Source organism: Protopterus annectens, chromosome 13.part0, assembly GCF_019279795.1.
Source record: "Protopterus annectens isolate FY-2018-M chromosome 13.part0, PAN1.0, whole genome shotgun sequence".
In the NCBI taxonomy this organism is placed as follows: Eukaryota; Metazoa; Chordata; order Ceratodontiformes; family Protopteridae; genus Protopterus; species Protopterus annectens.
Genome location: NC_056747.1, coordinates 638,164,934 through 638,177,799, shown reverse-complemented (window position 1 = coordinate 638,177,799; position 12,866 = coordinate 638,164,934). Strand labels below are relative to the sequence as shown.

The 12,866-nt window shown below is 46.2% G+C and overlaps 1 protein-coding gene across 1 annotated transcript in view; it reads left to right on the top strand.

Annotated features, from left to right (window-relative positions):
• Nucleotides 1-12,866, top strand: part of AKAP10 (A-kinase anchoring protein 10) — a gene marked incomplete in the record, with an annotated part of 1,224,755 nt that overhangs the window by 699,651 nt on the left and 512,238 nt on the right. Inside the window, 1 exon segment of the mRNA XM_044054325.1 lies at nucleotides 12,671-12,794. Within this exon segment, the coding sequence (XP_043910260.1) occupies nucleotides 12,671-12,794 (124 nt within the window).

Below are 12,866 nucleotides of genomic sequence, written 5' to 3'. Positions count from 1 at the left end.
TCAAATCTAAATTACTTGATGCACCCTTGGATAAGGACCACTTGTTTGGAGAAAAAGCAGAAGAGGGGATTAAAAAGATGGAAGACAAAGCAAGATCTATGCAAACAGTAAAATATTTCCTTCAGGTACAACCTCCTAGGTTCAGCAGGAATTTTCCCTCAAAACACTGATCCTTTCCTGGACCTAGTAGACAGGGGCAAGGTAAGCCCTGCAGGGACAGACCACCCAGACTCCCACCCCAGGGACAGCAAAGAACCAAACAGTGGACCACTCCCACTCCAAAGGCAGGGAGTTCTAAGCCATCTCTCTATGGCAAAAATTTTCAATGACTCCCTCTCCCCTCTCTGCCCTCTTTGCGCTCACCAAAAACTGTGAGGAAGGCTCTCTCTCTGCAAAGAAAATTGGCTCTCTGTAACAAAGGACCAATGGGTCTTAAAGATCATTTTTCAGGTATACAAATTCTCCTTCAATGAACTCCCAGTTCTAAGAGGGTACCCAGACTTACCTCCAAGTCAGTGGGCAGAGGCATTGAAAGAAGTCCGGACTCTCGTGGACACTGCAGTGGTGCAGCAGTAGCATTGTCGCCTCACAGCAAGAGGTTCTCCGGTTCGATTCTCGGCTGGGGAGCCTTCTGTGTGGAGTCTGCATGTCCCCCCTGCGTTTGTGTGGGTTTCCTCCGGGTGCTCTGGTTTCCTCCCACATTACAAAGACATTCATCTGGACCATTTCTCCCCGGGCCTCTGCTGAAAATTGGCTTTGTTCCAAGTCAGACTTTCCCAGTTAACAAATGTTAAATAAAAAAAAAATAAATAAAAATAAAATATCCCAAGGGGCAGTAGAACCTACCCCCTCAGATCAAACAAGCAAAGGCTTTTATTCCAGACTATTCCTGGTTCCCAGAAAAGAGAGCACTTGGCTCCCCATCCTGGATCTATCCATTCTGAACACCTTCCTGGTGGTCCCCAAATTCAAAATACTAACCTTACAGCAGCTGCTGCATGTGCTGACAAAAAAAATGCCTGGTTAGAAACCCTAGATCTAAAAGATGCCTACCTCCACATCCCCATAAGGGAATCCTGCAAGAAATTACTTTACTTCAGAGTAGGCTCACAACCCTTTCAGTTCTCTGCGCTACCCTTTGGTTTATCTACTGCTCCCAAGGGTATTCATCAAATGCTTAGCCCCGGCCATAGCCTTCAGCAGACAGAAAAATATCCAAATTTACCCCTATCTGGATGACTGCCTCATTCAGGCAGACTGCAAAGAAAAACTGAAGGTTCTCCTCTTTGTCAAAACCCTCCTATCCTCCTTAGGGTACACCATCAACGAGAAGAAATCAAAGCAAACACCCTCCAGGAAGATCATTTTCTTGGGAGGACTGCTGGACACAGCATCTCAAATGGCCTTCCTATCCCCAGAAAAGCAGAGCTTCTTGCCACTATTTCAACCAGCTGGCTTCCAGAACTCACCTCACCACGCTGCCAGGAAGTTCCTCCAAGCCTTGGGGTACATGGCATCTTGCATACTTCTAATTCTTCTGGCCAGGCTTCATATGAGAAAACTTCAGCGGTACCTAAAGAACCTTTGGTGTCAGCACTCTCAGCCTCTAGAGACCTCTGTCCCTCTGATCCCCTGTATAAGGGCTGAGTTTCTCTGGTGGGCAAGGGCCTGTGCTCAGAACAAGGGTCTTTCCTTCACCCTTCGCCCAACCGGGCAGACCATTACCACTGACGCCTCAAACACAGCTCGGGGCACTCACCTAGAAGGCAGGTGCACCCAAGGTCTTTGGGATGCACAGCACCTTCCCTTACACATCAACCTGAAGGAAATGATGGGCAGTACAAAAGGCTCTGACTTCCTTCAAACCCCATTTCAGGTCAGGGGTTCTCCTTATCAAACAGACAACACCACAGTAATGTGGTACATCAACAAACAGGGAGAGACCCAATCTTACCCTCTGTGCAGGCTAGCCATGAACCTATGGCTGACTGCCTCTTCCATGGGACTACACCTGATAGCCCAATACCTACCAGGGATCAACAACAACACCCTGACAGACCACTTAAGCAGAAACTTACTGGACCCCCATGAATGGCAGCTCCACAGAAAAATCTTTTTACAGATCACTCAGGAGTAGGGGACTCCGGAGGTGGATCTCTTTGCTTCACACCTCAACCATCAGCTGAAATAATTCTGTACCAGGAAGTATCACCACCTAGTGTAGAAGGTGGATGCATTGACCTTCACCTGGAACACCCTCTTTGTGTACGTATTCCCTGCTCTGCTCTTATTCCAAAGGTACTGATCAAAATAAGGGAGGAGAGACCAAAAGCCATCCTCATTGCCCCAGATTGGCCCAGACAACGTTGGTACCCCTTACCGCACAGCCTGATCTTACAGCCTCCCAGGCAGCTTCCACAATTCTCAGACCTCTTAACTCAGGTGGGTGTGGGGGGGGGGGCTTCACCCAGACTTGCAGACTCTCAAACTGTCAGCATGGCTAATACTCTAAAGGCAAACAAGGGCCTTTGTTATGCAGGAAATGGAAAAGATTTTGCTCCAGGAGCCAGTCCATAGGGGGTAATACCTCACAACCTTCTATCCCTCTTATCCTGGACTACCTAGCAGAGCTACTTAATAGTGGCCTCTCCTTCTCCTCTACTAAAATCCACGCTTCAGCCATCTCAGTTCATTTTGATACAGAACAGCTCCTGTTGTCCCATCCTTTGATTAAACAATTCCTCAGAGGGGCTTCTAATACCAGACCTCCCAGAAGGCCACCCACTCCAGCCTGGGACCTGAATTATGCTTTGGAAAAACTTACGTTACCACCCTTTGAACCTGCTACTTCAGCAGAACTAAGATTCCTCTCCTGGAAGACTGATTTTCTCCTAGCTGTCACATCAGCCGGGGGGGGGGGTTCAGAACTTCAGACACTGGTGACCGTTGAGCCCTTAATCATCTTCCATACAGACAGGGTCTCCCTGAGGACTAATTCCCTCCTTTATGCCCAAGGTGGTATCTAATGTAACTCTGAATCAGGCCATACATCTACCCACCTTCTTTCCTAACCCTCACAACAAGGGGGAGAGAATTCTGCACTGACTAGATGTGCACAGACAGCTCAGATACTATCTGGACCGTACCAGACCCTTCAAGAAATCAGACCAACTACTTGTCAGCTTTGCCCCAGGGGCAGAGGGGAAGGCCATTTCTAAACAAACCATTTCCAAATGGATATCACACTGTATCCATTTCTGGTACAGATTGCATGGACGCCCCCCCCCCCAAGTCTGTTAGAACCCATTCCACTAGGGCAGCCTCCACTTCCACAGTATTCCTCAGAGGAGTTCCCACCAGGGACATCCTAGAAGCTGCCACCTGGCCTCCTGTCCATACCTTTACCAAGCATTACCACCTACCTCTATTTTCTAAGGCTAGAGCAGTGTTTGCCCCTGCAGTACTGCAGGGCATGCTGACCTATTCCTAGGTATCTTACTAAGCCTACCACCCCTATCCTCAGCTTTGGGAATCCTCCCACAGGTGATAACTGCAACAGTGAAACACGACGATCATACTACAGTTGTGTACACTTACCATAAATGTAGATGTTCGAGTGTATTCACTGTTGCAGTCCTGGTTTCCCACCCTCCTTCCCCCTTATATCTTCTTTTTTTAGGGAGACATAAGTTTCAAAAGGTGACTTTTAGCCACCAGGACCACTTTACCATATTTACTTGGGGCTCTGACGGGTTAGGGCAAGAAAAACTGATGCAGTGGTGTCGGCTGCTCTCCTTTATAGGACTTGACGACCTGATGCGACAGCAGCCGACTCAGAAAAACATTGACTCTGGTATTCGAGCCAGCCAAGAGCTACCACAGCAGGGATAACCCACAGGTGATGACTGCAACAGTGAATACACTTGAACATCTACATTTATGGTAAGTGTACACAGCTATACTTTCTCTGGAAGGCCCTTCCAGCCCTCCTGAAAGGAGGCCTGCCTGTCCACCTCTGGAGGAAGTCAGGGGTAGACTATCACTGTACCCAGAAACCTGGCTGAACATCACTCAGGACAAATGGGTACAGTCGATAATATCCAAGGGATACAACATACCCTTTGCCTCCCCACCCCTACAATCAAAATCATTCCAGGACATTCCACCCAGTCAAATGGATCAAGTAACCCTAGAGATACAAAGGTTGCTAGAAAAAAGAGTCATCCAGGAAGTCCCCGTAGACCAAATCGGATCTGGAACTTACTCAATGATCTTTTTAGTTCCAAAGAAAACAGGGGGCTGGAGACCCATTTTGGATCTCAGTAGGCCGAAGACGTCTGTAAAAAAAATCAAAGTTCTGGATGGTGGCACTGCAGTCTATTCTCCCTTTTCTGGGGAAAAGACAATTGTATGTGCTCAATAGATCTCCAGGATGAGTACTACAATATAAAAATGGACAGGTGATCCAGGAGACATCTATGCTTCAGGCTGGGAGCCAGTCATTACCAGTTCTGGGCTCTGCCCTTTGGTGTCACTACCGCCCCCAAAGTGTTCACAAAATGCATGGCAGTAGTCATGGCTCACCTGAGGCATCTAGGATTCCGGGTATTTCTGTACTTAGACAACTGGCTCCTGATCGCCACCACTGAGCATGTACTAACCAAAGCAAGAGACACCACCAATCACCTATGGTTGGAACTGAGCATTTCCATAAATTCCAAACAATCTGCCTTGTTGCCATCACAGTATATTACATTCATAGGTGCTGACTTAAACACAGAAGACATGGTAGCAAAACTGCCTCATGACAGGTTATGGACACTGTCATCAAATGTCCATCTTGCTCTTGAAAAAGACAGTACAGGCAAGGCTTGTTCTACAGGACTTAGGCACCTATGTGGCAGCTGCGATATTATTAGTACCTCTGGCACATCTACACATGAGAGTCCTGCAGTGGCTACTCTTCGCTCAATGGTCCATGCAGGAGTTGCCTATGTCCCACAAGATCTTCATTACAGACTCCTGCAAGAAAGATCCACACTGGTGGCTTCAATCCATATAGGGATCTCTAGGCAGGCCGGTCATTCTCCCCCAACCAGTTGCCACAGTGACCACGGATATTTTCTAGATAGGGGGGGGGGGGCATTATCTGGGACAAACTGTCCAAGGTACTTGGCAGGAACATGAGTACCATTTGCACATCAATGTCCTAGAGATGAGAGCGGTGTTCCTGACGTTGCAAGCATTCCAGAACTCTCTATCACCAGGTACAATTGCAATTCAGACAGACAATATGTCAGTAGTGTGGTACATTAAAAAACAAGGCAGAACCAGGTCCTATCCCCTGTGTCGAGATGCTCAGAGTATGGCAGTGGGCAGTCTTTTCTCAACATTTTCTGATTGCAGCGCATACCCCAGGAAAATCCAGCGTGATAGCGGAGAAATTGAACAGTGCAATTCTAATGCCTCACGAGTGGTCCCTGAACAGGAAATTGCGAACCAGAGTTTTCGCAAGTGGGCCCGGCCTTGCTGCAACCTCTTTGCCACGTCCTTGAACACCAAATGCAGCAGCTACTTTGCCCTAATCCCCCCTACGGGGGAGTCAGCAAGGGATGCACTTGTTCATGATTGGCCCCTGGGACTTCTTTATGCCTTTCCCCCATTTCCTCTAATGCCCAAAGTTCTACAGAAAGCAGAATTGTTGAGTTGCAGGTTAATACTCATTGCTTCATACTGGCCTCATCGAATCTGGTTTCCTTTCCTATGGTCCCATCTCCGAGAAGAGGATCCTGGACCCGGTTCCAGATTTTCTGACTCATTAGTCAGGAATGCTCCATCCCTCTATCCAAACCCTCAAACTGACAGCTTGGTTCCTCCACTTCCAGTCTTAGCCAAGCTTCCAGACATATCCCCTGCAGTGAGACACATTTTAGTGTCATCTCATAAGACAACAATTAGAAAGCTTTATGCTATCAAATGGAAAAGGTTCTCTTGTTGGGCTTCCAAGAATCACATAGATCCCTTCACAGCCCCTGTAAGTACAATTTTGGATTTCTTAGCAGAAATCTTTAATGAAGGCGCAGCAGCAGCTACCATACGAGTACAATTAGCCACCATATCTAACTACCACATAGGAGACATGGGTTCAAAAATAATGTCTCACAGTTTGTGCAAAGCTTTCCTAAGAGGTACATTTTTACTAAGGCCCCCCGTAAGGGAACTACTACCTTCGTGGAACCTCAATTTGGTACTGACTACTCTGATTCTCCCACCATACGAACCAACTTCCTCTTGCAGCTTAAATTTCTAACCTGGATAACAGTCTTTTTGATAGCCATTACCTCAGCAAGGAGGGTCTCAGAACTTCAAGCTCTGTTCATACATCCCCCCATCTAGTTCTTTACAAAGACAGAGTTTCTGTTAGAACAAATCCTTCTTTCCTCCCCAAATTGTGCTCTGAAAACAGTTTCAATCAGTCCATTTACCTACCTGTTTTCTTTCCAAACTATAGCAACAAGGCAGAATATAAGCTACACCAATTGGATGTCCATAGGCAGTTACACTTCTACTTGCATAGAACAAAGGAATTCAGAAAATCTGACCAGTTATTCATCTCCTTCTCAGATAGCAGAAAAGGGGCACCAGTATCAGAAGTTACCTTGTCAAAGTGGCTTACAGGCAGTATTACCTATGCATATAATTCTCAGCATAAACAACTGCCTGGGAAGATTGGAGGCCACTCAACAAGAGCTATTTCAACTTCAGCTGCCTTTCAGGCCAGATTACCTATGGACTCAATCTGTGCTGCTGCCACATGGGTCAGTCCTCATAGGTTCATAGGTTCATACTAGGCTATCTGCCCTAGGGCATTTATAAGCCTAGCCAGAGTGTGTTTGGCTTTTGCCACCCATTTTAAATTAATTTTGCTATGCCTTTTTTTGAGGTTAGTATACTGTGCCTCTGTCTAACAGAGACACAGAAGTGATAGCCGGGGTAAACCTACGATCTCCCATCCACTCGTCAAGATTCCTCTTGAAGAGAGTCAATGTGGGACTCTGCCTAACCTGGACTGGGATTTTATTCCAGAGTGAAGGGAGCCTCTGGGTTATGAATCTGTCCCTCCAGCATGTCCTATTTATTTCAGTGCTGAGGTTCAAGTCTCGAGCGTAGCTCGATGGGATTTGGATTTTCTGAGGTGCAGCATGTCCATTAATTCCGGGTTGGACATGGCTTTATACGTCAGGCACAGATCGCCTCTGAGCAGGCGGTATGCCACTGAGGTAGAGCTGGAGTTTCTTTAACCGAGCAGCATATGGCATCTGTTTGAGCCCTTTGATCCTCTTGGTGAGGTACTTTTGGGGTCTTTCCAGTTGCTGCAGGTGTCTGGTAAGGTACATCCCAAAAGGGGCATTGTACTCAATTATGGGCCTGATGAGGGATGAGTAAAGAGGTACGATTACGTCCCCTGATCTAGATGTGAATCCCTTCATGGTTAGGTGGGCTATATAAAATGTTTTTCTAACCACTTTGGCCACGTGGTTGTCAAATGAGAGATTGCTATCAACTTGGGTCCCCAGGTCCCTAATGACTTCTTCTGTACTTAATGGATTACCACCTATGTGGTAATTTGTGGGCACTTTGTTTTTGCCAAAAGGGATGACTATACACTTTTTGGCGTTTAGCTTGAGGCCATGGCTCTGGCACCAGTTGTCTGTTTCTATGAGGCCCTTTTGTAGGATGCTTGTGTCGGCTGGAGAGTTGATTATGGCGCCCAGTTTGCAGTCATCTGCGAACCTGGTCAGCCACAGTCCTTCCGTGTTGGCCTGTACCGAGAAATATATACCGAACAAGAGAGGTCCCAGGACTGAGCCTTGTGGGACGCCACTTGTAACTGGTTTGGAGTCTGACATGGCTCCAGCAATTCTAACCATGTGGGTTCTGTCCTTGAGCCAGTTTGCAACCCATCTAGTGACATAGGGGTTTATATTTAAGCTGGTGAGCTTATCTATAATGCCCGAGTGGGGTATTGTATCGAAGGCTTTTGCGAGGTCCAGGTAGGCTGTGTGGACCACCTTCCCCTCGTCAATGGCCTTGGTGATTGTTTCAAAGAAATTGACCAGGTTTAAGAGGCAGGATCTGCCCTTAACAAAGCCAAACTGGGTAGGATCCAGTGTCTGTAGGTCCCCAATATCTTTATTTATGAGGTCCATGATGATGACCAGGGGTGGGAGGTTGGCATAATGGTTAAGGTGTTCACCTTACAAACACAAGGTCCAGGGTTTGATTCTCAGATGGGGTAAATGGTTAGGCTTAAAATGGCCCACAAAGGCAGTTAGCCTAGTACTAACCTATGAACCTAATCCTTTCCATAGCTTTGCAGACCAAGCTAGTCAGGCTTATGGGGCGATAGTTTCCAGGATCCGTTGAGGCACCACCTTTGTGGAGAGAGACCACTGTTGCTGTACGCCACTCTTTGGGTACATATCCTATAGTAAGGCTAAGATTGAACAGTAGTTTTATGTTTGGGTTTAGCTCTTCTTGGAGTTCATGTAGGACGCAGCCCGGGACACCATCTGGTCCCATTGATGCTGTGTTTTTTGCTTTGGAGAGGGCGTCTCTTACCTGAGCATCTGAGATGTCAGGGGGGCAGCACTCTGTTGGGATAGATATTTGCCCTTTGGTGGGGAGAGGGAGAAGTTTGCACTGAACCTGTCAGCTAGGATGTTGGCAATGTCTGTGGGCTCGGTGTATTTTTTGTCATTTTGGACTAATTCTGAGCATATCTGGGAATTCCCACCCAGGTTCCTAACATAACTAAAGAAAGCCTTGTGATTATCCTTAGTGTCCTGTGCAATTTTTCTCTCGAAGCTGGCCTTAGACAATTTTATGAGTGCCCGTAGTTCTTTGCTAATACTGATCAGAGATGCCTTCCCTTTTTGGGATTTTGCTCTATCATGTAGTAGCTTCCTCCTTCTATTGTATAGTTTGTTTATGGCTGGGGTCCACCAGACAGGACGTCTGCCTTTGGAGGATTGGGTCTTGGTTTTATTTGGGATTGCATGATCCATGCATTCCTGAAGGTGTTCATTACAAAGTCGACGTGGCCTCCTGGAACAGGGCTTCCTTTGGTTTGACTGTTCTGAAGAGTTTATTCCCTTGAGCCTCCCAAGAAAGAAGGTGCTAGGACGCTGTTACAACCAGCAAGAATGAAGGCGAGATGGGACAACATAACATTAAAAAGTTATGTAATCACCGTAACAGTCCATGTTTGTTGTCCATAATCTCGCCTTCATTATTGGATCCCATCCTCCTTCCCCCAACCTTTGCTCCTGGAGGATCAAGAGGAATCTTACTGGTTGTGCATTGTGTTCTCTGATTCCCTTCTTGTCTCAAGAGGCATAGACAAACAACTGTTGGGATTTTGTATACTATTTGTATACTATTTCAGAATAGGTTAGTAATTTGCAAACAAGATCTGGATAATCTTCTCTAGGCATTATGGGATAGGGTATAGCCTCGAGCCAGTAGAAGCTCTCGAGCTTTAGTAATAGGCCGAGTCGAAACCGATGCTCTGTTCTGAACCAAACCAGCAAAAATGAAGGTGATATTATAGACAATAAACATGGAACGTTATGGTGAGTACAGAACTTCTTATTTTGGAATGGCTCAGCCAGAGCCCAGACCTAAATCCAATAGAAAGTCTGTGGGGTGACCTGAAGAGAGCTTGTGCACAAGAGATGTCCTCGCAGTCTGACAGATTTGGAGTGCTTTTGCAAGGAAGAGTGGGCACATATTGCCAAGTCAAGATGTGCCATGCTGATAGTCTCCTACCCAAGAAGACTGAATGCTGTAATTAAATCAAAAGGTGCTTTAACAAAGTATTAGTTGAAGGGTGTGCACACTTATGCAACCAGCTTATTGTGCGTTTTTTATTTTTTATATTTTTTCCCCTAACAGATTTGTTTTTCAATTGAATTGTACAGGTTATAGGTCACATTAAAGGTGGGAAAAGTTTTGAAATTATTTATTGTAGTCTCATTTTTTATATCACAAAAACCTGCCATTTTAACAGGGGTGTGTACACTTTTTATATCCACTGTATGCTGCTTTTAGCAAGACTTCACATGAAGAAACTACAATGGTACCTCGGGTCTGTTTGGACGCAGCACTGCCACCCCCTAGAGTGCAGGGTGCCCCTCCTGCCCTGTCTCAAGCAGGAGGTACATTGGTGGCTGAATAAGGTGAAGCTCAAACCAGGTCTTCCACTCCAACCCTCTCTACCAAATCAGATTATATACACAGAAGCCTCAGACCTCAGTTGGGGAGCAACTCTGGGGTACCTAAAAGTGCAGAGAGTGTGGCCAGTACCACACATGAAAGAGCACATTAGTGTGAGAAAAATGAGGGCAATACTACTGGCCCTGCAGGCCTTTCAAACCAGACTCCAACAAGGACCCCTGAAGCTTTTTACAGACAATATCACAGTGCTGTGGTATATCAACAAGCAAGGGGGAACCAAATCTTACTTCCTTTGCAGACTAGCTCTCCTGGTGTGGGAACTGGCCACCAGTCAGGGAGTTACTCTACAGGCGATATACATACCTTCCCAACAGAATTCTCAAGCAGATTCCCTCAGCAGTTCCATGACTGTGGCCCATGAATGGATGCTACACAGGGATGTCTTCCCAAACCTGGTCCACCGATGGGGTACACTTCAAATAGACCTGTTTGCCTTTGCCATCAACAGGCAGTTTCCCTCCTGCACCAGACTGCCAGAACCACTGGCGATGGCAACAGATGCCTTTTCAATTTCATGGAAGGGGATGTTTTTGTATGCATTCCCCCCTTCCTTGTTCAGAGGGTCCTGCAGAAGATCCAGCAGGACAGACCAAAAATCTTGCTGGTGACTCCCTATTGGTCAAGACAGCATTGGTTCCCCTTCCTCCTGCAAATATCCCTTTCAGACACCTTTACAACAAGGACATGCTCACTGTCCTGCAGGAGGCCAGGAAAACCAATACCAGGAGATCTTACGTATCCAAGTGAAAAAGATTTTCCATATGGTGTCTTAAAAGGTAGTTGGACCCGTTGCAAAGCGAGACTCCTCTAGTACTGTCTTACCTGTGTGAACCTTTGCAGACAGGGTTAGCATTTTCATCCATTAAGGCCCATTTGTCTGCCATTTCTGCATGTCTCCCTCTGGAGCCCCCTTAGCTTCCAGATTGCCTGCAAAACTGTTCCTTAAGGGGGTACTTCATATCAGACCACCAAGGAAGCCCATTTACTCTCCATGGGACATGAACTATGTTTTAGAGAAGCTCACACTTCCCACATTCGAGCCAGCATTCAAAGTTCCCTAAAACACTGTACATGGAAGACTGTTCTACTAGTGGCCTTGACCTCAGCTAGCAGAGTTTCTGAGTTGCAAGGCCTTATGGATATTCCACCCTTTATCATATTCCCCAGAGATAGGGTAACCCTTAGAACTAACCCATCATTCATGCCCAAGGTGGTCAATGACCTTTCTTTAAATAATGCCATCCACCTACCCCTTTCTTTCCCAACCCACAAGGAGACAGTGAAAGAGTACTACATTCCCTGGATGTGCACAGACAGCTTAGATTCTTTCTGCACAAACCAAGCCCATCAGACAGGCTGACCAACTGTTTATCTCTTTCCATCCTAGGGCCCTAGGAAAACCAGTATCTAAGCAAGCCATTTCAGCCTGGATTTCCAAAGCTATTACCTTTTGCTACAAACACCACAGGAAACCCCTGCAAGGCAGTGTTAAAGCACATTCCACCAAGGCAATGGCCTCTTCTGGAGCCTTCTTCAAAGGCTTGGACTCTTCCACTATACCTGAAGCAGCCACTTGGTCTTCTGTGCACACCTTCACAAGACATTACAAGATAGACCAGATTTCCAGGTCCAGGCCTGGATTTGCCAGGGCTATCCTTCATGGATTCCTAGAAAATTGTACTAGGCCACCTTCCCCTTCCTCGCAGTGAGCTTTGGGACTCACCCATATGTACAGAATACTGCAACACGTGAATAGAAGGACATAGAAAAATTGTGTAAAATCTTAACCATAGATGTCCTTCTCTTCCATGTTGCAGTATTCCTTCCCTTCCACCTACTCCTCCTATTATCTGTCAGTTCCCATTTTGGATGGCACAGGACTTGCATTACCTCCTGTTGGACTGTTTACGACTAGGGCGCTCAGTTCTATGGTCTGGTGCATGAAGACATTACCTCCTGTGGGACTGTTTACGACTAGGGCGCTCAGTTCTATGGTCTGGTGCATGCAGACATCACTTTTATGGCCCACGCTCTGCTGGCCATGCCGGATGTCCCACACGCCATACAGTGACTGAAATCTTTTGTATACTGGCAAGATGTTCGGGTAGCAAGAGGAGAAAACCCATATGTACAGAGTACTGCAACATGGAAGAGAAGGACATCTATAGTTGTGGTAAGATTTTACACAACTTTTCCTCCTGAAGAGACAAGACACTTGAGGAGGAGGTAAGAGGTTAACAGCTAAAAAAAAATTATTACAGTCCTGTGACCATTTATCTGTTTTATGGAGAATACTTAATGTTGTAGCTGGATAGATTTGTTAATATTTCATAGCCTAGAGTCATGACATTGTGTTTTATCCGCTTTGCAGGCACTTTAGTGAATTCTTACGCAGTCAGCATTTCTGTAAATATCAGATTGAAGTATTGACGAGTGGCACTGTTTACTTGGCTGACATCCTTTTCTGTGAGTCTGCACTTTTCTATTTCTCAGAGGTGAGATTGACACTTTTTTGTATCTGTGTATGTAATGGACACAGTTATTTTTAGTTTGCTGTTACCTCATAT